This window comes from Patagioenas fasciata, chromosome 2 (genome assembly GCF_037038585.1).
Source record: "Patagioenas fasciata isolate bPatFas1 chromosome 2, bPatFas1.hap1, whole genome shotgun sequence".
NCBI lineage: Eukaryota > Metazoa > Chordata > Aves > Columbiformes > Columbidae > Patagioenas > Patagioenas fasciata.
In genome coordinates this window covers 79,296,747-79,324,745 of record NC_092521.1, presented here as the reverse complement: position 1 = coordinate 79,324,745, position 27,999 = coordinate 79,296,747, and the positions used below count along the sequence as shown (strand labels likewise).

The window sequence follows — 27,999 nt, the reverse complement described above, 5'->3', positions numbered from 1 at the left end:
CTACTTGTACCAAAACAAGAATAAAATATAGACAAGTTTATTGATAGCTGTAAATGTTACTGTTGATACAAAATAGATAGCAATATCCGAATCTCAGACATTATAACATTTCCCCATGCGGTGCAGAACCAAATCTAAAGTAGGCAAATTATTTCATTCAGTGAAAAAAAGTTTCTTTTAATAAATAAAGTATTTGATATGCAGGTTTTGATGAGATGAAATTATTATAGGTATCAAGCCTTCTTCATTAAAAGCTACAAATTACGGAACAAAACTGAACTCAGAAAAACTTTCCGGAAACAAAACTGTTATAATACAGAACTCAGGTGTTTGTGTTTATAAATATATGTACATATACATACAAATAAAAGGACTGTAAAGGATAAAACTGCATTCCTTTACACAGAGGAACAGAGTGGTCTCAGTGCACTCCAAAAATTACCATTCAGTTATCTCCTGAAACTGCTTTAGCTCCTGCAGGCCCTGTTCACATTTTTGTTACTGGCTGGTATTTTCCCCTGCAGGAGTTAAAAACCAAACCTGCCTGTTCCCATATTTCTAGGATAAGGAAAGCAGAGGCTTTATTTCTTAATAAAACCTACTTTCTTCAATATAACTGTATGCCTATGGGACTGTAAGCTTTTCATAAATATTTTGCTAGATCTGCTATATCATTTTAATATTTCTTCAAATTAAGGTCCCTTGTTTTTGAAATAATCAAAACACAATTTATTATTACAGAGAATAGAACTGGGCAAAATGCTCCATGTAATAAAGTAAATATCATTTAGCTGTCCCAGACAGACTTCTTCAACCATTGAAGTCTAAAATAAAGATATCTTGTGCAAAGAGAACGGTATATACTCAGAGGACAAAACATGTACACACACTGCTGAATTCACATAATGCATAGAAAATTATTTTTTTCTGAAAATGCAGTGTTTGTGAATTTACTCTGTGCGCAGTTTTCTCAGATGAATTGCAAAGGAAATCTTGTTATCTCTTGGCAGGTAATGTTGAAATCAGCCCTCAAAAGATTGACAAGTTGACAAAATCCATAGGCAGCTACCAGGTCTAACTCTATTGCATGTTACTTATTAATTACTGTTGCCATTTTTAGTTTTGGGAAAGCTTGTGTACTTTCCTCAGTTATAAAGTAGATCCTCCATTCATCTGTCACAGTATTTGTGTGTGAGTGTTTTTTTTCCTCCCCCTGTGTAACATTCCTTCACCTTCAGGTATCAGCACTGAGCACAGGCAGCTTAATTTCACATGTCTGAAGGTAAGTACAGCCTGCAGCTGCTTGCTCTGACCATCCCTGGACAGATGTGATCCTGTGTGAGATGGTCCAGCAATGGGAGAAGCCACCTGTGATTTGAAGCAGCTCTGCAGAGGCCCCAGTTTGCATCCTCCTATCCTAGGTGGCCCCAGATCAGTGCGAGTTTGGAGTACAAAATACGGGACTAGCAATGGAAAACCCAGTAATACCTTTGCCTTCATCATGCAGTCCAATCTTTTTTTGTCTGACAGCTCTCAAATATGACATTTTTTTCCCTCAGACAGTATAACAATATATTTTATGTTTTTTATGGCTGACTGATGATGAATTGAGCTGTAAAAGGAAAGTAAAACGTTTACACAATGAACTCATAAATCATTTTGTAATCATTAACGAGCATTCTCAAAATCTTACTGCTGCCAATTAGAAACCTAATTTACTGGAACTGGTCACTCACTATATTACACAAAGGAAAAAAAGTCACTGGTCCTTCACGTTCTGAAAAGGGGGATGTGATAGTAGCGGTCATCTTCAGTCAGAAGAGAAATCTCATTCCATTCTCTTCGGTATTCATCTGGATAGCTTACTTGAAATTCCTCGGTATTAAACCTATGCAGTCTGTAAACTCTTATCTTCACTTCAAGTAAGTATCCAAGAAGAAGCAGTTCAACCTAAAGATAAAAGAAGTCTGTAAGACACTTATGCCTAGACTTAGAGAACTAAGGTGAAGATAATGCAAGTTAAGGCAAGTCATCTAGCTTCAAAACAGTAGACAAGGAACAAAAGGGGTCCTTTTGTAAGTGGAGTAAGAAAATTAAATGTTCCAACAGTCCTTCCACTGCTCTTTTGCATGTAGAGGATATTCTGGTTAATGTTTGACACTTTGGAAACATCTCTCCTCCACCTGACACAATACATAACCTGCTCCCAAATCCAGCTCATACAGCTCAGTGGAGATCAAATAGGGACTAGCTATTATTAAAAGACTGGTACACCTTGAAAAATGGGAAGCCTGCCACCTTGTGATCACTTACTACATGAGGGAAACGTAACAGTGAAAGGAAAAAATTTCCTTGTACTTCATGTATATGAATCTGACATCTTCACTGACACTTATTGCAAAGGATTGCTTAATCTGGAAAAATGTTTTGGCGAAAGCATAGCTAGACAGAGCAGAACTTGCCCAGTTATAGCCAAACTGCTCTTGAATGCAACAGCAACATGTAACAATTGACTTGCTAACTGAAATTTGTTATAAAAAATACACCCCTTGGAAAGTGAAACAATTTGCAGAGTGGCAGGGTGGAGCTTAGATGTCAGTACTTAACTCCTCACTAAATCTAAAATTAAAAAAAAAAACCTTAGCATATAGAGTTCTCATTTCCTACTCTTAAAAGACATTAGACCTGAGGGAGCCAAAGAGAGGGGAAAAAATAGAGTGATGATAGAGGGTTTGGGATGGTGGAACAGATAAGAAGGGCAAAACAACAGGTCAAATCTGTGTAACTGAAAAGTATTTTACATATCAAAGGTATCATTGTTCTAAACTACATCTTGTTAATAGCTTGCAGCATTTATTTCTGGCCCAGCAAGAAAACTGTCCACCCCATTTTACTCTATAACAGTTGTTTTCAGGGAAGGTACATTACTATCCTCAGTCTACTCCCCCACATTCCAAAGAAAAAAAGGACCAGCTATCACAGGTGCTGTATGATATATTCACCTAATGACATTAGAGATGGAATAAATTTTGTGATTTCTTTTTCATTTATGTAATTACCTGGTCTAGGCAAATAGAGTCACCTATGAAGTTCAGATGATTCATCATGAAACTCAAAGGGTCGGACGAAGAATCACGAGCAAGGAGGCGTCTAAAAAGGTTGTGTACGGGTTCTCCCCTGTTCTTCATCTGCTCATAGGCTTCGACAACTTCATAGAGCATGATGAATTTCACGGCCTCGTATAGTTTGTGCTCTTTGCTCTCATCAGAAAAGAGCGTGTTACACATGTTTCCTCTTTCTTCATGATCTTTAGTAGCACTTATTTCAGTCCACTGGAAAGCACACAGAAGAGTATTAATCAAATTAAGAATTCTATTTAATATCAAAGATTCCAAAACAGGAACAATTGCCAGTCTGTACTATACCATCGTTGTGGCCAAATGGTGGTGCAAATAAGCAGGTGGCTCTTTGGGATCCTCAATGAAATCTGAAGCATTTCACATTTTGGTTTTCATTTATCCAGCTGAACCTATTTACTACAGAGAGCTCTAAGCATCTGGGTGCTAATGACAATCTATGAGAAAACGAATGTAATTCCCCTATGCAAAAGACACCCACCACCATTGTACAAAATCCAGGTATTGCCATCAGTAAAGAGTCTGAAGGGAGTGTAACCACCAAAAGGACCTCAGAAAGTTACAGGAAATCCATGTAGGTGCATCAGACATACACACTAAGCCATAAGAAAAGGTTGGAGTAAGTGATGACTCCTGACCTCTTTTTAACTTACAGCTTCCAAAACTCAGTGATTTTCCTCTATAATACCCTTTACATTAAAGTTGTCCTACCTTGAATTCTTTAGGTGCTGAGCCAATTCAGAGGTGTGTCAATTAAAAGGAACCTACACAAACTGGACAAGCCAGAACAGCATTATGAACTGTACATATTTGTATGTCTTTACCTTGTTCTGCTTCTTGTGGTCAACGTAAATTGGCCGCACAAGGTGGCACAAGACAAAGACATGCATGGGACATGAACGGGCTAAGAATTTCTCATTCTGCTCACAGCTGATAACAAAAGCTCCTGAGCTCTCTGTTGCTTTAGAGGGATCAAAAGCCAGTGCTCACACCCAGAAAATGGGCTGTCCAGAAGACAATGTCGGACTGGCGACCAAATCAGAAAACTTAAAGTACCCAGTCCTGAACAGAGTGGCTAAAAAGAGTTATCTGGAACTGAGAGGTTTTTTGGGATCACAATAAGAGCTGATGCTCAATGGCTGGGATTCAAATGAATTTCAGTTAATTCTGTGTTTGTATCATTTATATGTTGAAGTGGCCACAAACTGTGAATTGCAACTAAAAAAAATCTAACCTACCCATGAATACTAAATGGAGAAACATCGCCTCCATGTTCTCATGCGTTCCAGCAGACTCTCCTTACAGGTTAAAAATGAGACCAAGTGGATAAACTGCTAATATCCCTTCGCTAGAGGACCTCTATTACCTCAGTGAAAAACCTGTCCTAAGTGTAAAGCACCTATTAACCAACATGGCCCAGGCACAACAGCACCTGCAGGCAGCAGCCCACAAGATGATGCTGGAGCTGGGAAAAGCAGCAGAGAACCCTGTTAGTGAAAATAGGCAAAAAATCAACTTCGCTGGCCAAACAGCATCTTTATAAAAATAAAATGAAGCTGGGAGCTAGACTTCATGTCCAACAACAGCATAATATGTCATACAGCTGCTCTGCAATGATTTGTTAATTGTATGGATTTGTTCACCATGCTGACTTGAAAGCTTTTTCTGTACAAACATCCAGTTTAAATGCTTTGTGTTAAGGGACTAAATTCAATTTAAAAGAACAACAACAAGTTAAAAGCTGAACAACCCAACATTGGCAAACACAAAGAGTGACCAGAACAAAATGATAAGAGCACGCGAGAACCACCAGGCACATCTCAAGAAGACAGGCAGTTGTCACTGCGGCACAGCAAGGTTGCAAGCAAGGGACAAGGACCAGATCTCTAATTCCCTCTTTTTATTACTAATGCTTTGTTTCTAGAGCTAAATAAATTCTATTTGTGGTCTGTTGTTCTTCTTTAAGTAACAATTACTATCACTGATACTAGGGCTTAAAACTACAGAGTTGTGGCTTGTATACACAGGGCCACATAAAAAGAACTAGCTTTAAATGTGTACCAGTAAAATAAGCTGTTGTGGCTGTGGTAAGCCATCCAGTACTGTAAGGTGTACTGTAGAATTAAAAATGATGGTTTAAGATCTGATATACTGGATAATGGATAACCTCCAGAGACGGGTTTCAACCTAATCTTGGCCAAAACCCTGGGGTCCAGCAAACAGCAGTATCCATTTGATGGCTACAACCCAGGTGGGCATACAAAACAACAGCCTGGCAGGAGGAAGATGTGGAGGAGAGGGTGGTGGTGTGCTAGGGACAGCTTGTGGCAAAGCAAACAAGAACAGCCCAGAGCTCACACATCTGCAGACACGCAGAAACCCCAGAGGAGCTTAAGGAAGGTGCAAGGTCTTGTCAGGCCAATTTTTTACCTCTGCGTCAGAAGGCTTTGAGGTTACTATGCTTCTATGGAGCAGCTGAGGGAACTGAGGCTGTTTAACCTGGAGAAAAGGAGGCTGAGGGGAGACCTTATCGCTGTCTACAACTACCTGAAAGGAAGCTATAGCATGGAGAGTGTTGGCCTCTTCTCCCAAGTAGCAAGTGTTAGATGAGAGGAAATGGCCTCAACTTGCACCAGGGGAGGTTTAGATTGGATATTAGGAAAAAATTTCTTTACAGAAAGGATTGTCAGGCATTGGAACAGGCTGCCCAGGGAAGTGGTGGAGTCACCATCCTTGGAGGTGTTTAAAAGACGTGTAGATGAGGTTCGTAGGGACATGGTTTAGTGCTGGAGTTAGGTTAATGGTTGGACTTGATGACCTTGAGGGTCTCTTCCAACCAAAATGATTCTATGACTCTATACTAAAGCTCCTCAAATTTTAGCTATGTAAATAAGAGTTGCATTCCTGGTTGGGAATGTCAGCAATCTGGATATGTTGAGCAGAGGGGGCAGTGGGGCTGACAGGTCTCCATAATCAAGTGCTTCAGGTTACAAATTATTGTAAAACTGGGTAAATACAACATTCCTTGGAGAGGGGAGCAAAGGAAAGACAACAGTTTAAGAAGAAAACGCACTTCCCTCCCATTTGGGGAAGGAATCCAGGAGGATCTCATACAGCATATTGTTATTTTTAATGAAAATGATGAGGTGCTGTAGGTGCCACTTGATGGCAAGTGCAAGCAACCATGCAGCAACTAACAGCTGTGGGGAGCATGGCCTTCCCAGCTGTCAGGGGGACCGTGAGCACTTAGCCTAGTAGAATCCCCAAAACCAGATTCCTCTGCAAGGGAGACGATGGCATGCCCACCAGTTCAGCTCTCTGTGAGGGAGGCTGACTGCCACAGAAACATCTAACCAGGAGCAGTTCCCTAACTGTCTCAATCCACTTCTTTATTTCCCCCAAGCATCTCCTGAATACTCACATTGGTCTTCAATGTCTCCATACATTTGCGCAATTTACTGAAGACATTGGGACCTGTGTATCTTTCTGGCCCAAAACTGTATTGCTGAATCCAGTTGCAACCTTGGGAATACAAAAGCTTTTCAGGGAGCTGGGGAAAAAAACAAAGCAAAAAACTAATTAAGTAGAGATCATAACCATAACAAAAAGTAGAATATAAAGTTATATAAACTTGTCTACACACATTTTAATTTATGATGTTTCTATCCTCTGGTTGTACAGTACAAACAAAAAAATATAAATGGGCTTCAGAACAACTCCAATGTTAAGAAGGAAGCTCCATTTGGCTGCCAGGTCCTTAAGGAACTTCTAACACAGGGCCAGCCAAAAAGGAAGAAAACATGCTCTCAGCAAAGTATATAACCCACACTCTGGAAAAGCTGGAAACATCCACACTCAGTGAGGTTTTTAGGATTACAGACACCTTCCAGTTTGTACACATGTCCCTGCAGGTAGCAGGTACAGCTTTGCACCTCCTTCCCACTCTCTCCTACTAGAGCCCCCGGAGCCCTGGGGAGGACTCCTGCTGCTCCAGCAACACGCTCAGCAGCTCCCAAGTGAGCCACTAGACTTTGCACAGATGTGGACGAAGAGGATTCAGATATCCTTCTGTGTTAAGGGAGTGACATCTAGCAGAGTGGCAGTAACATTTATCCACCCCTTCTTTTTTTTTACCATTTAGAGTCACAATGACTTTGGTACATTCAGATCAGGGACACTTTCCCAATTAAGCTTAGCTCAAAGAGTTTGAAAAACTTTTAATTCTGATAACGATTTTCCTCTACTTCCATATCAGACACAGCAGTTTTTATATTGAACATAACTTCCTTCTGCAGTACAAGGTCACTTGAATTATGTTTATTTAGGACATTAATTTTACCTTTAATATATCTCTCTCCTTCATCCATGATGGAAATGGAATGCCTTGGCTGAATATCTGAAAAAGCACTGCTCTTAGTACACAATAGTTGTCCCTCCTGACTTGTCGCAGATATTTGATATGATAGCTCCGAAACAATTCTTCATAGGCCTAGAAAAAGACCCCAAAAATTTAGCAATAAACACTTTAAATCTTGGACCAAACCCATGCTGAATTTGAGTCCAATTCCAGACTACTCATAAAAGGGAATTAGGGGAAAGAACAAGTGTATTTATAATTTTATATATACAAAAATGTTCTAACTTCATGGTTCTTGTAAACACCTTACACTGGCACTGCCCCTTAAGAATGATTCTGTGCTCTCTCCAAACCCAGCAACTTCCTCCAGCCTCTGCACTGCTGCTTGTGTAAACATTCACAGGGCCAACGAAAGCAGAGCAGATCAGTGAAGACTTCTTTGCCATAATAGCTTTAACCCTGACCACTTCACAACTTGTGCCAACACATGGAATGCAGCAGCAAAAGGGCTGGAACAGGCACCTGGAGAAAACTCCTTGTGGCAGAAGCATCTTCTTGCAGTGACCCGGATCCATCATGTAGTGGTGACCTAAGCGGATTTGCAGCTCTGTGCTGAAGTGAATAACCCTTCCTCCAGCTACGCGCTCCCTGTATTTCCTCTGCATTACCGCTGGCTCTCACCTGAGCCCTTGGCAAGACAATTCAGCTAAATAAACTGGCAGAAAAGTAACTGAGAAAGAGGGCTCTACACTTCACAGGCTGCTGCAGCAGTCTCACAGTTTGCTTCTTGAAGGGGGAGCGAAGATGGTCTCAACTCCTGGTTCTCTTTCATCTCAGTTGCTTCCTCACCCCATCCCAAGACCTCGGCTGTATAGTCTCCCCTGTTTTTACTTTGCATTGGCTGTGATAATCGCAAGTCTACTGAATTCATCCTCGTGGGGGAGCTTTCTGCTGCTTCAGCAAGCTCAGGTGGCTCAGAGAAGGGTACTTTGGGATGACCTGCTCTCTCAGCTCACCAGCTTGGTGAACCACATCCAACAGAAGACAAAAGAGCCATCACAAAAGAGGGATAGGGACTACGTAGCTAGAATGAGGTAAGGAAAAGGGAGAGACAAGGTAAGCAAGGGACTGCCCCTTTTGGGGACAGCAAGCAGGTAAGGCAGGTTCAGGATCTCAGGAGAGAGATCTCATCCTAAAATGTGCTCCTTACTGCAGCGACTTCTACATGATATAACAAGCCACCCACTGGCTGCTCTATAGAAAGGAGTCTCCTTTTCAGCTCTTATCACTTAGAAGGCTCATGGATTTTCTGAAAGGTTTGCTGCCCAATATGCTTTTGTAACTTAAAGTTCTGCTATCTTTTTCTACTTGTTCCTCCAAATCATTTTCAGCCTTGTGTGTTGTTCTGGGCACTTTTGGCATTGCTGTGTTCCTGCATTTAATCTGGCAAAGCTGGATCCTTTCTCTGTTCATCATTTGGACACAAGTCCAGGGGTTTGAAAGGTATCTTCTTTCTTTCTCATAAAAAAAAGAAAAAATCTGAGGACTACAAAAAAAAAAAAAAACAAAAAAAACAAAAACACACAAAACAAAACCACAAACCCTACACAGAAAGGAAAAAAAAAGAAAAAAAATAAGATAACTGGAAAAAAGCAGCACCAAATATTAGCTGATGCCCATAATCAGCAGAGGATGCCACCTCTTCATGTAGCCCAGGGCTGCCTCCAGCCACCCTTCAGCAGCTTATTAGGGTGCTGAGGATGATGAGGACATTAACTGTGAGATTAGCAGCAGGTTAGTCCCAGCTACATCTGGTATGAGGCAGCAGTAGTTGCTGCGTGTAGTTAGGGTGTAGTTAACCTGCATGTGTCCTGATTGCTGGGCCTGGTGCAGGGAATCATAGAATTGCAGAATGCCAGGGATTGGAAGGGCCCTCAAAAGATCATCTAGTCCAATCCCCCTGCCAGAGCAGGAGCACCTAGATGAGGTTACACAGGAAGGCGAGCAGGCGGGTTTTGAATGTCTCCAGAGTAGGAGACTCCACAACCCCCCTGGGCAGCCTGTTCCAGTGTTCTGTCACCCTCACTGAGAAGAAGTTTCTTCTCATATTTAAATGGAACCTCCTGTGTTCCAGTTTGTACCCATTGCTCATTGTCCTATCATCGGTTGTCACTCTAACAGGTCATTCCCCAACCTTTACCAGAACCTGGGGTTGTTCCTGCCCAAATGCAAGACTCTACACTTTCCCTTGTTATATTTCATTAGATTTTTCCCCGCCCAACTCTCCAGCCTGTCCAGGTCTCGCTGGATGGCAGCACAGCCTTCTGGTGTGTCAGCCACTCCTCCCAGCTTGGTGTCATCAGCAAACTTGCTGATAGTGCACTCTATTCCCTCATTCAAGTCGATGAATATACTGAATAGTACTGGTCCCAGCACTGACCCTTGAGGCACTCCACTAGATACAGGCCTCGGCGCAGCCATTCCAGGGCCAGGGAGCACCTCGGCAGCACCGTGCGGCCAGGGGCCCAGAGCTGGAGCAGAGGGGTGCTAACAGAAGGGAGGGGACGGCCACCGTCCAGCACCCTGGTCCTCACCCACTGAGCACTCACATAACCCAGCACAGGTTAGATGTGAACCCCTGGCCCAGCTGCAGCTGATGCAGGTAGACAGGGATCCTCAGTGCCAGGCACCAGCTGCTGTCATATGGACCTTCAGAGCTTGGAAAAGAGTTTTTACCTTAAATTGAAGGCTGGCCAAGAGACAGCACCTAAGACCGAGTTATTTGAGCTGTAGCACTGGGGATAATTTTTCCTGTTAAAAGTTGCTGCGCGGGTCATCAGTGACACAGGGAAGAACTCGGAGAAGATGCAAGACTAAAGCCTGGTCTACATTTTGACCTGCTCTGCTGCAGTCTTTACTTAGACCCATGTTCAAGCTTTCCCTTTCGTTTTTTGTGTGACCAGCCAGTGCAACAGGCTGTGGGAGCTGCGGCAGCTGCTTGCACTGGCAGTGCTGTTCCTTACCCAGGTACCTCTTCTCCCCCGTACTCATGCAGAGATTAAAATTTAACTCTTACCTCCCTCATGTGTTCGGCCTGCTTTGTTTCTCCTTTCCATTCTCTCGCACTGTAACCAAGTAGATCGATTTCTGTCAGCACACTGAGATTCCCTAAATCAAGATTAATTAGCAAATTAGTGACATTCTGCAGTTCTGCATCTAAAAGGTGGTTGCGAGGGAAAGGATTAATAAATACGGAATGACAACAAAAAGATTACTTATGAGTTTTCTCTGAAGGTAGTTGCTCCACCTAAAATCCAAATGATAAAACAGGTGTCAAAAAGGAGTTGTCAAAGATCAATATTTACTGAAATAAGCAACAGCATGGAAGATTAAAGTCTGCATAATAAAAGCCTACCGTTTCAGTAGCTGTGCTAAAAAGCTGTATAGCCTTCTGCAATACCAAAAAACAGCAACGAGGAAAGACATGCTTAGCATTAGCTGCGCTTTCACTTTTTGCCACATAATACACAAGGATTGCTTGGTGGTTGTTGTCCAGGACCGCACCTCATACCTTCCTAAAATAGCGATAAAAAGAGAGAGGAAAAAACCTTGTCACTGTTTTGAAATACTTGTTTCTATTTGTTTTCTTACAAAAAGAAAAATATCCAAGTACAATACCATTCCAAGTGAAACACAAAACATGAAATGTATAAACCGAGCATATTTTTATATCCTTAATATACAGTTAGTTTTTCAAGTTTCTAGAGTTTTGAGTGCACATGGTTCACATTTCCAGGCTTTCCTCCACACAGTGAAGGCTCAATATATAGTTACAATGGAGTCACAGGAAGGCTGATATCAAAGCAACTGTTTAATAACAACAACAAAAAGTGTTTGCTTCAGGATGCGCTGATCCAGAGACTTGTCCCATCATCACTTTGCCACTAAGCCAAGGTTTTAAAGACTGGGGTTTCCTGGGAGTTGTAGTGTACAAACAGGCCATGTAAAGCAATATTAGCTGACTAAGCATCATACAACTGGATGGGGAATTAAAGGAATGTTCCTGCCTCAATTTGGGTAAGTTTAGGGTCAATTTGAAAGCTCCTCCCCAGGGATTTGGTAGGCAACTCAGAAGATCACAAAGGGGGTACGCTCTCACTGCTCGTCACAGACATAAACCAGGACACATTTCTGTCACTCTGTTGGCATTACAGGCAGGGTTATGGAAGGTTTTGCTTGTCTCTTGTTGAATTGACAGAGAGTCTGGAGACTGAATAATGGACAAAAGCAGTATCTGCTCTCTAAGTGAGAAATTTATCTTCTAATTTAAATTTGAGTATGGGAAATTCCCAGAGTTTATGATCAACAGCTGCTTCTGTCAAGGGAAAGCTGCTGTTCAAACTGCACTTAAAGTGCTTCTGTCACACTTAGAAATATAATTACTTTTTTTTTATTCAAGTAAATGACTTTTAGAAGCGGCAGCTGGATCACAAAGTGCTGCTGGTAAAAATACATCACGAACATGACATGAATTGAAGAAGGGGGTAGGTTAAAATAGATCTGTCCACCCACTCCCTGCCTCCTCCAAAATTCTTCAGAAACTGAAGAGCAATTAAATTAATAACACACTGATGGGGGGAGTAAAATAAACCCAAGGATTTTTAAACCAAACCATTCCCTAGGATACAGACACAATTTCTCCTGTCCTCAGGAGACAGCGACAACCTGTCGGTGCTGCAACCAGCTGCTGGGCTCACACCTTTTTGAAGACTGACCGTGAGCATCACTGTGAGGACAGGGAGGACCAACTCTTCTCCCACGCAGGGGAGCAGAGCCCTGGGACTGCCAACACAGCTCCTAGCAGAAATTTGGATGAACAGAGGTTGCACAGTGCTGAAGCAGGAGCTGATAGCAGTGTTTATTTTATAATGCAAGTGGGACGCTGTGTTTTTTCTTTTCATGCCGCATCATCAACTTCCTGCAAGTGCCGAACCTTAAGGTTTTACCTCCCCACAAAGTCAGCAGGAGAGATGTGTAGAAGAAAGAAAGAAAGAAAAAAAAAAGAAACCACCACACCAGAAAAAAGATGAATAAGAGACATATGTAACATCTGCTGCTTTCACAAGTAATTCAAGAAGAGTCTCTGAAAGATTAGCTCCACATTTGACTCCCTCACAACTTTTTTGGAGGCTGTCACCTTAAAATGCATAACTGATAAAATGCAAAATGTAAGAGATCAGCTTGGGAACTAGCAGGCAGCACTGTATGCAGCGGTAAAGCATGATCCAGTATTCCAGTGTTTCTGATGGCACATTCACCCTTTTACTTTTTTCCTCCCTCTCTGTAACAAGGCCATCAGGAAGAAAACAGAATGTCTTCCAAAATTAAAAGCTGACTGTGTGGCGTTTTTTCAAGACATTCCTCTTCACAGTTTTATTGGTACTTAACGCAGGACACAGCACTTACTACCACGAAGTGGCCATGTTTCATACTCCCATCGCACAACACTACATTCCTAGTTCCCAAAAAAGCAGGTAACCCCCTCCTTCAAAGAGGGAGACAGGATTTGGGATCCCTCTGTTCCAATCCTTCTGCTACCCAACCATACCCCTCCTTCTGCTTCCTCTCTTGGATCCAGAGCTTGAAAGAGAGACCACTCAACCAAGAGATGTAAGATCTGGCACGGAGGTCCAAGCCTGCCTGCATTCAGTGTGTGCCTGCAGAGCTCTCTTCAAAGTTACACATCATTTTTTTCCAGACCATGCAGTATCATTACTAAAGTATGTTATAAAATAGGCAAAGTCCCTCTTTAAAGGGAAAAGAAGAAAACTTATAGAGTGGGCATCAGTGTCATGCACAGATGCACACCCATGCACATACACCTCAGCTGACTGAACCAGAGGGAGACAGACAAAAAGCTATTAATCATACAAATTCAATACTTACAATAGATCACACCCCATAACAGCTTTGAAGAAAGAAACATGCCTTTTTAAGTAGTGCCAAGTGACTACAAAGTCTTTGATTTCCCAGTTTGTTATCAGCACCGCACCAAAAAAATGAAAAACTACTGAAAACAGATCAAACACATACCAAGATATGTGGGAAGCACTGCTTAATTCAACAACTATTTAACTACGAAGCCCTTCCTTTGCAGAGCAAAGCAATGTCAATTTGTTAAGCAAACCTTCTTCATCTAACATAACAACTAGAGATGAGGATCTCTTCTTAGTATAAGAAGAAAAAGATAATCATTTACAGGCAAAGATGGTAATCATCAGTGACTTATCAAAAGTTCAACCGTATCTGCTGATTAGACCTCAGTTTCTACTCCAGAAAATAACAAAACAGAATCCCAGCCCCAAACAACAACTAGAATCATGCAATTACCTAGAAAACTGAATAGTTTCGTTAGCAACAAGGCCTATTACTTGCAAGACAGGTTTTATTTACACAGCTGTCCTGCGTAGGAGTCCCAAGTGCTCTCTCGGCCCTTGTCCCCTTTCTGCAAAGATCTTTCAGGGAAAACAAAAATAATAGAAAGGTCAGCAGCCTTCTTTGGACTCCCTGACTGCCAAGAGGACCTGAACTGCTGTAATCATATCTACCCAGTTATGACACTTATTTATTCCTTCTCTGTAGCAACAGACATGATGTGTTCTTACCTGTTGTGTGATTATCTAAAATATACCCTATTAGAATTACCTTTACAGAACCAGTTTCAGCTATTTAATCAAGATATTAACGCAGGCCCTAGCCTGCACATACCATTTTCTGCTCTCTAAATGCCTACAAGAACAAAAGAAAGTTCAGTTCTTGATCTCCTGTATAATTCTGCTTCCTTTTGAAGGTATGTGGTGCTTCATTCAGGACCTTCAAATGAATAAAGCTCATCTACACTTCCGCTTATTTAAGAAAAAACATGAGAGAAGCCTTCAGAGAATTTACAGTCCAGAGCAATATGTGAAAAGCATTTCATGTTATAAAAAAGCCAGTATCTCTTTAAAGGGCCTATTCCTGATTTAAAAAAAAAAAAAAAAAAAAAAGAAAAAATAATCTCCTTTTAAAGAAGGAGCATTTGAAATTTCTGCCACTGTGATGATTTTTTTTTAAATGTGGAAAAAAACAATCTGTCCTCATTCAGCATCACTACTTAATGTCTGTACACTTCAAACACAACTTATGTAAATGTACTAAATCTCTTATTTGAAGGAAGTCCAGTCTAAGGATTCTTATCAAACCTGCTGCTGAGTTGCATGTTGAGTCATTCCTAACCCCACTCATGTTTGTTTCTGACTTACCTATTTGCAAACACAACTCTGAAAATGCCTTTTATAATTCTTTCATTTTGCTGCCTTTTTTTTTTTCTTTTATTTGCTGCTTTGCTGCTTTTATTTTGCTGAATCCAAACTGATTCAGTAAGGGAAATCTTTTCCTCCTGAATATCTTCTTACACTTAAGTTTAGCTGAAAGGCTAAGTGGTGTAATGACCCTGGGTTTTTCTGTTGATTTGTCTAGATAACCGAAGCTTTGGTTATGGGGAAAAAAGTTGAAGTCTTACTAAGCAATGAGAATTATTTTCTTCTTCCTTTATTGGAACAGGCTGCCCAGGGAGGTGGTGGAGTCATCATCCCTGCAGGTGTTTAAAAGGTATTTAGACAAGGTTCTTAGGGACGTGGCTTAGTGCTCAAGTTAGGTTATGGTCGGATTCGATGATCCTGAGGGCCTCTTACAACCAAAATGATTTTCCGATTCTACAAATCTTCCTTGCTAGACAGATTTGTACCTACAGCCCAACCCTTCAAGGACACGCAGTCATTAGGCCCTAACGAGGCTGGGTGGTACCACAGGCAGCATCCCTCCACGTGTCTCCAGGCAGAGATTCAGCAGGCTGCAGCAGCAGCTGCCCCCTCCCCAGGCAATGTCCCCAGCCCTGTCCCGATGGATGTCCGACCCGCTGGCAGCACAGGTGTCAGGTCATCACTGCCCCAAAAGAGCAGGACCTTCTCCAGCCTGTTGCCTGCCACCCCAAAGGAAGGGACTGGTGGACTCTGTGACTCCAGCAAAACCCACAGATGTGGCCACGGTGTCGGCACCGGAGAAGGGATGCAAGCGGCAAAGCAGAGAAGTCCCCCAGCTGCACACGAGGAGTCAGAAAGATATGTGGATCAGGGCAGACGGAAAGTCATCAGAAATCTGTGTGGGAAAGAACTCTGTGTGAGCAGCAGAGGGGAAAACAAGCTGCATACTAGGCTCCACCAGCTGTGCTCCTGGGAGAAAACACCCCTTGGACAGCCCAGGTGAACCCTCCAGCCCCTCGGTGGTCACTACCCGGCTCATTCCTAAACTGTGGTTTGACACCTTGAGGGGTCCTAAGCTGAAGTGATGTAACCCAGAGGAAAAAGCAGCAAGAAATGCTGCTCTACTTGACAGGCACACACTGCAGGACAGTCCAAGGAATTTTAAGTTTCTACCTGTCAGTAAACAATTAATCCAAGTGGTAGCCTGGAAAACATTAGCATGAAGTAATCCGGGACAAAAAAAAAATATCAACTCATCTGAGCTTGTTTACTGCATAAGCAATATCAGTCACAGCTGTTAACTCTTACAGGTGGTGCATACATCTGCCATCAGGTGAAGACCCTGCTCTGAAAGCCAGACCCCTTTACGCAGGTTGCATCCATGCAGCTCGTCACTCTCATCTCTGCACAGAGACTGACTGCTGTACCCTCATGACAAAGATTTATGTCTGTCCTCAGAGCACAGCCCTCTCCAAAAGTGTACCAGACTCTGTGCACAGTGAAGCACTATGCAGAGTTGTGTATTTTTCATATGGATAAACAATCACGTAACGCTTATTATTAATAATTAGAAATAATTCAAATCTCCTGGTGGCACATCAGATCACAAAGCCTGTACTTTCTCAGTATGTGTGTGCAGAGGTTATTCCAGCTGTGTCACTTGTTTGTTTGGGAGTTTTACTTGTCCCTCTCCCTCTTCCCAAGACAGATTAGAAGGAGAAGGGAAAGGTAGCAGACAGCAACACTGAAGCCATCACTCTAAATGCAGAAGACAGAAACTGGTCCTGAATGTCTCTCCCCCTGCCTCTCAACATCCAGCCTGATGAAAGTCAAAACTTCGGCTTTATTTTGCAGAGTTAAAGCTATTAGTATGCAAGCAGCTGGGGTGTTTAAATCCTGCTCTCTCCATCTTTTAAAGGGCAACAGTTTCAATCTGGCATTTTTTAATTAGCTCACACATGAATAAGTCCTCTGCCATTTATTGAGAATGTATTACTGTGCACTTCTTGCCTAAACTCTTAAGGAAAAAAGGCATGGTGAAAAGGTAAAGCATCAAGACAACTTAAATTTCAGCTACTATCACTCAATGTAATACCAAAGTCACAGCTAATAAAAATATTTAATAAAAATGCGATTCAAGAACCCAGAATATTCTGTGTGGAAGTTCTCTGCTTGTAAAAACACATCATTATTATTATTATTATCATTATTATAATTATTACTACTACTACTACTACTAATGCACATTCGGTATTGTCACAGACATTTGGAAGCCAAGAGAAGCTTCAAATGAAGTGCTCTGGACATTAGTGACAAAGACCAAGAGACCACGGTTCCCTGACACCTCTGCATTTGCACTAATTGCCTAAAAAATGGGTAGTTATGTGGCAAGGTCTACATAAAATACAAATTATGCACCCCTGTAAAATATGGTTAAGTGTGACCCTGCATACCAAGCTCCTCTTGAGGGGCTGGCACTTGGCAGAGGCACAATTTACTTTCACTTGTAAACTAAGAAAATTAAATACAGAGTACTGGACAGTTTCTAACATTGGAAGCCAGCAGTGTCTTTTTTAAAGATCTCCAATTATATGAAATCCCCTATCTTTAAGACCTCAGACTTTGGCAAGCATGTCACAGCTCAAATTTGTGCCCAGGAAGTGACATGAAATGAAACCAGAACTGAGGAACAGCAAACACATCCGCAGGTCGCTCCCAGACAAACGCAGCAGGCACATGCACAGCGCAGAGCTGCACAACTTGGGGAAGCCAGTAGGACGTCTCGCTATCACACAGACGGACCTGAAACAAGTATTTAAGTTGGCAGAAAGACTGATTTTGCACAAACTCACCAATTAACAACTTGTCTGCATCTCCCTGGTGGCAGCTGACCTGTGGGCAGTGCCAAGCACCTTGCCAGAATGCTTCTTCACTGCACAGATGCTAGGGCAGACCTGGTGATAGTCAAAGCCCCACACACGCCACATCACATCAGGCACTAGGTCGATGCTAAGATACATGTTTCCCACTTTCATAGCACCATTCATCCAACATGACTACCTGTCATGGTTTAACCCCAGCCAGCAACAAGGACTATGGTAGCTGCTCGCTTACCCTTACCCCTCCCTAAGTGGGAAGGAGAAGAGAATCAAATAGGAAGAGAGAAACTCATCACTGAGATAAGAACAGTTCAATAAGACTAAATACTACTACTACTACTACTAAACTACTGTTGTGATTTAACCCAAGCTAGCAATATAATCACTATAGCCACTTACTCACCCCCCTCCCCACCCTCCAAATAGGGGAGAGAATCAAAAGGGAAGGGAAAAACTCAGACTGAGATAAACACAGTTTAATAAAATAACAAAATACGAATACACTACTAGTAAATACCTACATAAAAGATAAATATAAACTAATATAAGCTAATATTATATAAGCTAATATAAACTAATATAAGCTAAACTGATATGATATGATCATGATATGATATATATCATATCATATATCATATCATATCCTCAAGGCAATTCCTCATGAACTCTGTCCACACTGAACAGCCAGCCCAAAGCAGCAGCACCTGGTACTGACAGCTGATCCCAGAGAGAGAAGAGAGAAAAATGCAGAAAGGCCCAGAGGCCTCTGCAAAATGGCAGGACGGCAAAAGGCTGAACTAAAGAAACTCCCCCGGCTGCGACAAACATAGTGAAGAAAGTGAAGAGAATGCGATAGAGTATCAGAAGACCCCAACTCTCCTTAAATAATTAGCATGACTCTAATGGGATGGAATACTCTTATTGATCAGTCTGGATGTCAGTCAAGCTCTGCCCCATCCCTGCCCCGCTTCCTCAACGTCCCTCACCTGTGGGCAGAGCGCTTGGAATGTCCTTGGCTCTCAGACCAGAGCAATAAAAACATTAACTCTGTCCCAGGGTGTTATCTGCTTGTTCTCAAACTAAGTCCAAACAATTACCGTGCTAGCTATGAAAAAGAAAGGTTTCAAACTGCATGAATAAAATTAATTCATTTTCAGTCAAACCAGCACAACTACTACAAGTACTATATAAATATCAAGTAAGTGATACTCAACACAATTGCTCATGAATACTGGTCCTGTATAGCTGATCACGGAAGAGCAGAGATCCAGACAGGAGTTTGTGCTTGAACAGCCAGTCCTGGAAAGGAGAGCAGCCTGGTCCCAAACAGCTGATCCCAGACAAAGCAAAAGGCAGAAAAGCCCAAGACCAACTGCAAAATGGCAGAACGGCAAAAGGCCAAACTAATACCGAACTCCAAACAGAACAGAACTACTGAACAGAACTAACCAAACTAACTGGTCAGAAGAGCCGGCTCCAGCTATATAGCTAGCATGACATTAATGGTAGGGAATACTTCATTGACTAAGCTGGATGTCAATCTAGGCGCTGTCCCACTTGTTCTCCCTCCCAGCTGCTATTTTGCTTCTGCAGCTACGAAGTTGAAAAGTCCTTCATCCCCTTGGCAACAGCCAAAATATCAGTGAGTTCTTACATTTTTCTCATACCAACTCCAAAACACAGCCTAGCTACTGAAAGAAAAGCATGGGAAGCTTGGTTGTTACCAAATTATTCCCATACTAAATCCAAAACAAAAGACCATACTAGCTACCAAGAAGAAAAGATTCTAACTGCATGGAAAATTAACTCAATTTCAGCTAACTCAGTGCACCAGCCCAGCCTGGAAACATTAATGCTAACCACTCAAAAAACCTGGAAAATGTCAGCAACATAAAATGGACAAGTAATCCAAAATGGGGTCTTGCCCAGGACCACACGCAGAACTAGCAACAGGACTACAGACTGAGCAAATACAGCCACATCAATCTGTATTTTTAGCCACCGTAAAGTGATGTGGTTCAAATAACACAACACAACTCTTCTGCTCACACAGCCTTCTCCTCGGGGAAATGTCTGTTGAAAAAAAAGTTTGGGCAGCGCAAGTTGCCTTGCTAGCCACATCCCTCTGCATGGGTTCATGGTATAAGTGGCATCTGTCCTCACTAGGGACGTGGGGACAGGAGCTAGAGACACACCACCTCTGTTGCTCAGGAGCTTCCAGCACCTCTGCACAGTCTACAGCAAAACCCCAAGCACTGGGGTATGGATCCTGAGCATGACAAAACTAAATGGTGTTGCTCCTCAGCAGCAAAAAAATGGGAAGAAACTACCAAGACAGAATAAGGCTGCAAAGAAACTAAAAGCTGCTGGCACTAATATTTCTCTGAAAACCGATGCAGTAACCTGCAGCAGTTTTTGGAGCATTTTACATCATGTTTGGCTTCACTGAAGCCTTCTTAAGAAGCAGACAGTAACACCCTTATCTCCTTTTTTCTCATTTATGCTGGGGCAAAACTTTGACCTAATTTTATATGATAGGCAACAGACAGTCCAACCACAAGTTATACTGTTCATAGGGAAAACAAAACTTTCCATCAAACCAAATTTTGAAATATACAAACTAAACTCTCTCTAGCACCTCAGAAATGGTACAAGATCCCTAGCTACAAACTCCGCTCTTTAAACTGCCATTGGCCACTTTTACCTTGCTGTGGCTGGAACACAACAGTCCTGACAGTTTTCTATCACGAAACACTGACATTTAAGGTAATACATAGCTATTTCCCTGTCTTTCTGGAAGGTACGACATCGTCATGTCTGATCTCCGGCACTGCAACCACGCACAGAGGAAGCGGTGTTTACCACGCCAGGAATCCCAGCAACAGAGCACCTGGGCAAAGTTCCCTGTTGCTGCTTCGTGCTGGCACCACGTCATCTGCATCAACCCAGGACTGCAGGAAGGATGCTGCGTCTGTTGTGCTTTCCCAAATCCCCTCAAAGCAGAAAACAGATCCTGAAGCGATCCAGGGTCAGAAGTCAGACAGCAATTCAGATTAGTGTTTGACTTTAAAGAGTACTTTTAGAAGTCAGAATGCCCAAATAAAAATGTGATTAGAATACGACTAATGTGGCCCAATGGTAATTTTTTAAAAAAATAATGTTACAGCCTAAAACAAGAAAATTAAGATGCTCCTCGAGGTACAACTGATGCAATTCTAATCACACTGACAAATTTCATTATGCAAGTGTGAAGAAAGCAGTGTAATTATATAACCTTTTGACTTCTGAGCACTGGTTATTCCCTTGTGTTTTCAAAACAACCAAATTACAACCATACTCATCTCCCCTAGTACAGTTTGGCACTGTGACTCCCACGGTTCAGCTGCACAGGGTCATGAGGTATGGTATAGAGGTATTTCTGAAATCACAAACTCATTTGCCTGGGTAATCATGCAAAGTGAATCATCTTCAGCTATTAAGCTTAAGAACAACTGCAGACATTACTGAAAAACCCTTTAATGTTTGTTGTTAGATCTTTCGTAGATAGGATGTGAGGATTTGGCTTGGAAGGTGTATCTCAGAAACATGATAAACAGAAAGTCCTGATGCTGAACAAGAAATCCACACCATCTAGTCAGGGAACATGATCCAAAAAGTTAAACAAAATGAAAAAAAACTTATATCCCAATGGCAAAAAGAAACTCCGAACTATGAAAATTAAACAGTTTTTTCAGAAGTCCAAATCTGAATGCAGAAACTTTGCCATAAAAGCACTCACACCCGGCTACAAACTAGCATTTTAATGCTGCTTTTGCCTTTGAAAAAATAATTCTAACACTCTTCACCTGGTATTTAACTTCATACCAGGGGCTGCCCTGATCCAAGTGCAGGAGGTTTGCATGGGCCTACTCCTTGAATTTGTCCAGGTCCCTCTGAATGGCATCGCGTCCCTCGGGTGTGTCAACTGCATGCTAGTGTCCCCTTCAATTTCTAATTAAATAATTTGTCCAGCAGTAAAGAAATAAAATTCTTAGAGGAACAAACTTCAGTGACCGGAAAGAAATTTTCTGAGCCTTAAAACCAAAATAGGTAATTTTTTTCTGTTTCACACACTTTACCTCTTTGTTTCATCACTTGCAGAAACTGGAGTGGGCCAAACGACTGAAATGGGAATAACTGGACTTGCACATACTAGCAATAAAGCAGTTGGAACCACACTAGCTTAAAACTTACTTACTAAATACCACAGAAATCTGTTTGTTCCTCCACCACAGAAAGTGACAGTATAAGCTGAACAAAATTTGTACAGATCATCCAAAAAGCAAACCAGTTGGTTAGTATGAAAGGCAGTGAAAACGAAGAGCTGGACCAGTAACCATCAAAGCAGAAACATATCCTAAAATGTACAACAGAAAAGCCAACTGGTAGGGCATGGTATCTTCAGCCTAAAAGACCTCTTGGCAGTGGTTTAAGAGATGAGTAATACTGAGAGCTACAAGCACATCAGAATGGGTGCGTGTCCATCTTCCCAAGCTTTCCCAAATCACGTCCTTATTTCTGATCCCCTTTTTCCTAAACCTTCCCCTTTCTGATGGGAATAGAAGCCATTCTGTGGCACTTAGTTTCAGACTGCACACAGTAAAAACAGCCAACCAAAAGAAATTAATCAAGAAAACCCCGAACAACCAAAACCCCAAATACACACCTGTTGTAAAAACGGCACGCGTTGCTGTTTTAAAAGAGAACCCCAAATCTCAACATCTATAAAACTCCTGCCGGAAAACCCGTCAGCCTGTCTCTCCCCAAATACCTCCGTGACCGGAGGCCTCGGGGGCGGGTCGGGGGGGAGCGAGGGGGTGTCACATTCGAGGCGGTCCCGCCACGAGGACCTTTGGAGCAGTTTTCCGGGTACTGGCACCTCGGGAAAACGTCCCCAAAAGAGTCAAGTGGAAAATAAAATTAAAAAAAAAAACAAAAAACAAAAAACAAAAAACAAAAAACAAAAAACAAAAACAACCCAAACCTTCTCCGAGTCCGCGGGGAACCCAGCAGATCCCCCCAGCCGCGCCTCACCCGCTCCGCCGCTCTCCCGACGCCGGCCCGGGGATCAAACCCCGACAGCGCCCGGAGCGGCCTCCGGGGCGGGGATCCCGCAGGGCCGCCCCCCGCCCCCGCGGCCCCCAGCGGCGCCCCGGCCCGCCCCGCTGCCACCCGGGGGTTGGTTTCGTTTCGGTGGGTGGTGAGGAGCCCCGGGACCTCCTACCTTCGTACAGAAAGCGAGGGGTAATGCCGGCAGCGTGCTGGTCCCGGACCCGGCTTCGAGAAGAAGGGAGAGCCCTTGCCACCCATCCCTCAGCCTGTCCTCTGCCTAAGAAAAGAGTGAAGTTCTCCATTTCCCCAGCAGCCCCTCCATCAGTTAGACAGAATTTGTGCTTCGTGTCACGCCACATTATTGTGGATTTTATCACAGCGCTTCCCCTGAGGGAGACCAATGTCATCAGCATCTGTCTGAAATCTAGCCACGAAACGTAAACACAACTTAGTGACTTTAAAGTTGTTTTCTGTTTGTTTTCTGTTGTTAAATGTTAATTTCCTCACTAATTCAGTCATTGACAAGATGAAATACATTCGTCCACAAAGAAATTCACCCTTGCCACATACCTTCCCTTATATCAGTCTTGTAGGTGTAATCTGTCCCAGATGTATGTAGAGAATTTGCACAGAGCAGTGTAATTTCTTTTCCGGTTATACATTAAAGAACAATTTTCTTCCATCTCCCTAGGGACTTTGCAGGAAAAACAGAGGGGAATTGTAATGGTCTGAACAAGTGACGTAGACTTAAATCTTTTACAGAGTCGTAAGCAGTTTGCTCCAGTGCAGCGCTAGGACAAACTTAAAGGATTGGTTGTTTTTGTGAGTATTTTGTTTGTTTGTTTTCCTTTTTTCTTTTCCAAAATATCGTAAGATATTGAAATAGTTGGAGATAGAGAATAAACACTTTTCATGAAACAGTGAAGAGATTTGTACTGTCTGGCATGATTATCAGATGTTTCTCCACCCATCTCAGTTAATCTGGGCAAAGAACAAAAAAGACAAAACCTGTTAAAAATCGGTGTGTGCCAGGCACTCACTTCAGTACACTCACAGAAAACCAGGAACACACTTATCCAAATAAAATAAAATCTAGGCTTAAAAAGCAGCTAAGAACAGCAGAAGTAAATAGTTGACTTCAGAGTCCTAAAGCTGTCAGCTGTGTAGCACTGCGTGCTGCTCCATAAAAAAATCCATTTTGGAAAAGACAAAAAAACCGCATATTCCTAAGTGCCAGCTCTGTGCTCCTCTGCAGCATCATCTAGCTGGTGCTTTCTGTTTGGACATGCAGGTTGTGTTTTAATGTAGGTATAGCTCACATGGCATCTGCCTGTGAAGGCTCCAAGTTACCTGGGATTTGTTTCTGAGCCATGTCTGGCCTGCAGTTTCCACATGCTTCAGCTTCACTTTCCAGCCTCCTTCTCCCCATGGCCAAGTCACTGTTGGTGCTGCTTGACAGTTTAGCATTCTGGACAAATCCACATTTGCCTCTTTCTGCCCTCCCTAACTTGTGTTAAGGTCTTAGGATTTAAAAGGTGATTTCTTTGTGCAGACAGGCCTGAAAGTTAATGTTTATCTCGGTGCTGACTCATTAAGGGAGATGAAACACACATAGTACAAACACTGCAGATCAACCCTGTATCACAGAGTCCTTCCCAATTGCCAGCTCTCTCATCTCGGGGCAGTTATTCAGCATTTCAGTGCAATATAGAGAATAACCTGTGCCCTTTTACGTGTGCTCCTGCTGGGAATAAGCCTCAATCAGAGATCACTTATTTGAACCCTCTTGAGGTATTTTTTTTTTTTAACTAACATTGTCCATACACCTTTTCTTCCCCCTTAAGGTCTTTCTGGACCTCTTCCCTGAGACACTCACAGAGAGCTCTCTCTCTACTACCTTGTCCCATTCCCAAGCTTCAGCAGGAGAATATTGTCTCTCCTCCTTGCAAGTCACTGAGATGGGACAAAGCCTCTACCCACTTCCCTCCTCTGCAAGCCCGTCCTCAGTTGGGGATGCAGACAACTCTGGTGAGACTAAGCCAAGGACCACAGAGATCTCTTGCTCTCTGTGTTGGACTGGCCAGGGTGAGCTCATGCCATTCGTGTTAGCCGAAGAAGAGTTCAGGCAATCCTAAGGAGAGCAAGCAAGGTCTAGGTCTCAGCCAGGATCAAATGCAAAAAGCGGAATAGCAGCTAAGTGGAAGGCAGTTTCTGTTACGGACTGTGCAGAAGGGGAAACACACTGCTACAAGGGTTCAGGAAGCTTCAGAAAGTGTGAACTTCCCCAAAATATCTTGGAAAACAATGCTAGGACCTAGAAAAGATGTATACTTAAAGTATATATTCAACATTTTTCCGTAGAAGTAATGCATCCCCTGCTTCACCTCTGACAAGATAGCAGCGCCATGGGGGCAAGGGGAGAGATTCAGGGAGCTCCAACTGGAATCAGCCTAAATTTGATTCTGTTCCTCCAGACTTTTTGGTCATGGTGTTTTGCACAGGTTTGCGATACTTGGACAAAGCTATATGCTGATGGCAAACTTCTATCACTTAGAGATATTTATATTTCCCGCCTTTAGGGGAACATTATGAACTTGCCCATATCATGAACCTTCAGGTATTTCTGCAGGTCCTGGCATCTCCAAGTTGCAGGCATGACTGTGACTACCTCCCTCCACTTGTAGTCACACAAAACTGCACAGCAATTACAGCAAAAGCTTATGCTGCAAGCCACACTAAGCAGGTATGAAGCCATTTTAACCGTTTCTGTTTCAACCCACAAGTCAGCAGCAGAAACAAGTACCATGTTCTTGCTTCTGTCTGCAGGTGAGTAGAAGGATTATAACCACAGCCACAGAATGTGAGTAATTCCAAAGAAGTGCAAAAAGGGTGTGCTGAGACAAATCAAACAGCATGCAACCCAGTAAAAGTAGGAAACCTAGGTGCAGAAACCTAGGTGCACTAAATCCAGTTTTTCAAGTCCATCATTAACAGTCAGGAACCATTTCCCTGTTCATCATCATTTATTACTACTACCAAGGTCATGTATAGTTCAACTCATAGGTAAAAGTAGTGCAGTATGATCTGCAGCACAAGAGCTTCCTATAGCTGATCACCAGCTTGGTGAGATGCCAAAATTTAGGGCACAGCTATACAAACTTACCAACACTTCTCTTTGAGTGGTTAATTCTGCTCCATTTTTCTTGCTCAGTGAATTGGTCTCTGTTCTTACTCGCCTTTCCTTCGTGTCGCCTCTGCATCTCCTCTCGAGAGGATCTCCCCAGCTGGATTTCTCTTCCCTGGCTTCTTTTGCTGGGGGTAGAAAATGAGACTCTACAGACTCGGCTCGTCCTCACAGATCAACAAGCTGTGAGAGGATCTGGCTTCCTGTTTCATTTCCGCTAAGGTTTTTGAAGTCACACAGGCAGCGCATGCTTCTCCATATGCAAGCCGCAAAAAAAAAAAAACAAAAAAAACCAAAAAACCAAAACCGACAACAACAACAACAAAAAACAGAACTGAATGTAACTCAGCTATTTATAAAGGTCATATTGCTACGTCCCTCTGCATCTTCCAAGTTGTTTGGGTGCTGGAGATTGCAGCAGGGTGATTGTCAAACGGTGATATATTGCCCATACATGGTCTCTGTCTCAGTGGCAGTCCTCCAAGAGTCACAATCCCTTCAATACCAATGTCATGTTTGATTGCTAAGCATTTAATATCACTTATCATGCCATCAGTGTGCTCTCTGTAAAAATACTGTGACCGTGAGGAGGAAACAGGTGGTCCACACAAGCATCCCTTCTCTATTGAAGGTATGGACCGTGCTATGTGAAAGCAAAACTTACACAGATATGATCTAATCACTTCATAGATGCAGGACTTCTAATAAGAGTAAGCAAAGGGCGCTTCAAGAGATTACTTCCTTTCCTCTCCTCACTCATCATTTTAAGTTAAATGAGACCAATGGTTTCCCTACAGTCTAAGGCTGCTTATTTTTTCTTAATCACACTATAGGAAGAGATATCCCAATGCCGTAGCTCACAAGTTCACTAAATCCAGTCTCCTGCTCTGAAAATACCCACAAGTTCTTTGTTTCAGACATGGAAGCAACCATTTGCCCCATGAGATTTCTCTTGACTGTTGCTCCACATTACAGATGGATTTAAAAAAAAATGCTGGAACTTACACAGTTACTGACTCACATTTTCCCTTTTACTGCAATGTTGATTTCCCTTTCTACATCTTTTATTACAGTATTTTTGTTAAATTAGTTTTAAAAAGCTGTTTCTCCATCACCACCCTTGGATCAGGAGCATTTACTAAAAGCAATTTCCTTTATTTGGAGAGTGGAGTTCAGGGATAACTGTTACTTATGTTACTTTATTCTTTGTTTGCTGGCACCTCAGGAGATGAAGGTGAAATCTGTTCTCCCTTCTCCAGTCCAAGGCTTGGGCCCCATGACTGCAAGCCTGCAAACACTTCTCATTATTTCACTATTTACTGTGGAGGAAGGAGGAGAGGCACAATAAAGAATTTTCTGTCTTTTAACTGTTCCCTTTCTGCCTTTGAATGCTCTCATGCTATCCATGGTCCATTCCAGTGAACATCCAAAGACAGCAAGGGAACACTTAAAGATAGTATATATATATATATATATATATATGTATATATATATATATACACGCACACACATGTGCACACACTTAGATATATATATATATGTATATATGTATTTTCTTTGTCTGTGTTCAGTTTCCATTAGCAGAACAAGATAGTTCCAGAGGCGAAAAACTGTGGGCTGGCTACAGGACCAGTGCATCTCCAAGGGGAGATCTGGAAGGCAAACTAGTAGGAGGGAAGAAAGAAACATTGCACATGCCCTTTTTTGCTTTACTTTTTTGCTTTACTTGCTCAGCACTGTTTTGTTGTTCTGATTTGTTTTGTGGGTTGTTTTATTCTTTTTGGGTTTGTTCGTTAATAAAGCAAAAAAAAAAAAAAAGGCAAGCTGTTTAGTTTAGAATATACTGTGAAAATTAACTGTCTTCACTGCATTGAATTCACTTTCACCTTCTTAAATTCCTCTGTTGTACTTTTTGAATCCGTTTTGTCTCGTCAGTTACTTTGCTCCAGCCAGAAACAGTTGTGGATGTTTAGCACTGCCTACTCATCCTCTTTTCTTGGAGTTTCCATTTCTTTAATGTATATACCATACTTCTTAACCAGGCATAGTT

The 27,999-nt window shown here is 42.3% G+C and overlaps 1 protein-coding gene across 4 annotated transcripts; it reads right to left on the bottom strand.

Annotated features, from left to right (window-relative positions):
- Window positions 1–21: 21 nt before the first annotated feature.
- OTULINL (OTU deubiquitinase with linear linkage specificity like) lies at window positions 22–26,107 on the bottom strand. Of its 4 annotated transcripts, none has more exons than XM_065832677.2 (8): window positions 25,929–26,107; window positions 10,910–11,069; window positions 10,770–10,801; window positions 10,571–10,662; window positions 7,477–7,626; window positions 6,559–6,687; window positions 3,060–3,332; window positions 22–1,950 (listed from the first exon to the last, which is right to left on the bottom strand). In XM_065832677.2, exons 1-8 carry the CDS (start codon window positions 26,023–26,025, stop codon window positions 1,771–1,773), a joined length of 1,113 nt encoding a protein of 370 aa, XP_065688749.1. In that variant the 5' UTR covers window positions 26,026–26,107; the 3' UTR covers window positions 22–1,770. The 4 variants fall into 4 exon arrangements, with proteins under 4 accessions (XP_065688749.1, XP_065688750.1, XP_065688751.1 ...); XM_065832678.2 differs by lacking the exon at window positions 25,929–26,107 and adding an exon at window positions 22,698–22,825; XM_065832679.2 differs by lacking the exon at window positions 25,929–26,107 and adding an exon at window positions 22,748–22,814.
- Window positions 26,108–27,999: the final 1,892 nt, after the last annotated feature.

Coding starts and splice junctions, on each gene's coding strand:
- OTULINL (XM_065832677.2), bottom strand. CDS start 26,025: ATGCAGAGGCGACACGAAGGAAAGGCGAGTAAGAACAGAGACCAATTC. Junction 7,627..10,570: donor AGGCCGAACACATGAGGGAG/GTAAGAGTTAAA, acceptor GTCTTTTTCTAG/GCCTATGAAGAATTGTTTCG. Junction 6,688..7,476: donor AGGAGAGAGATATATTAAAG/GTAAAATTAATG, acceptor TTTTTTCCCCAG/CTCCCTGAAAAGCTTTTGTA.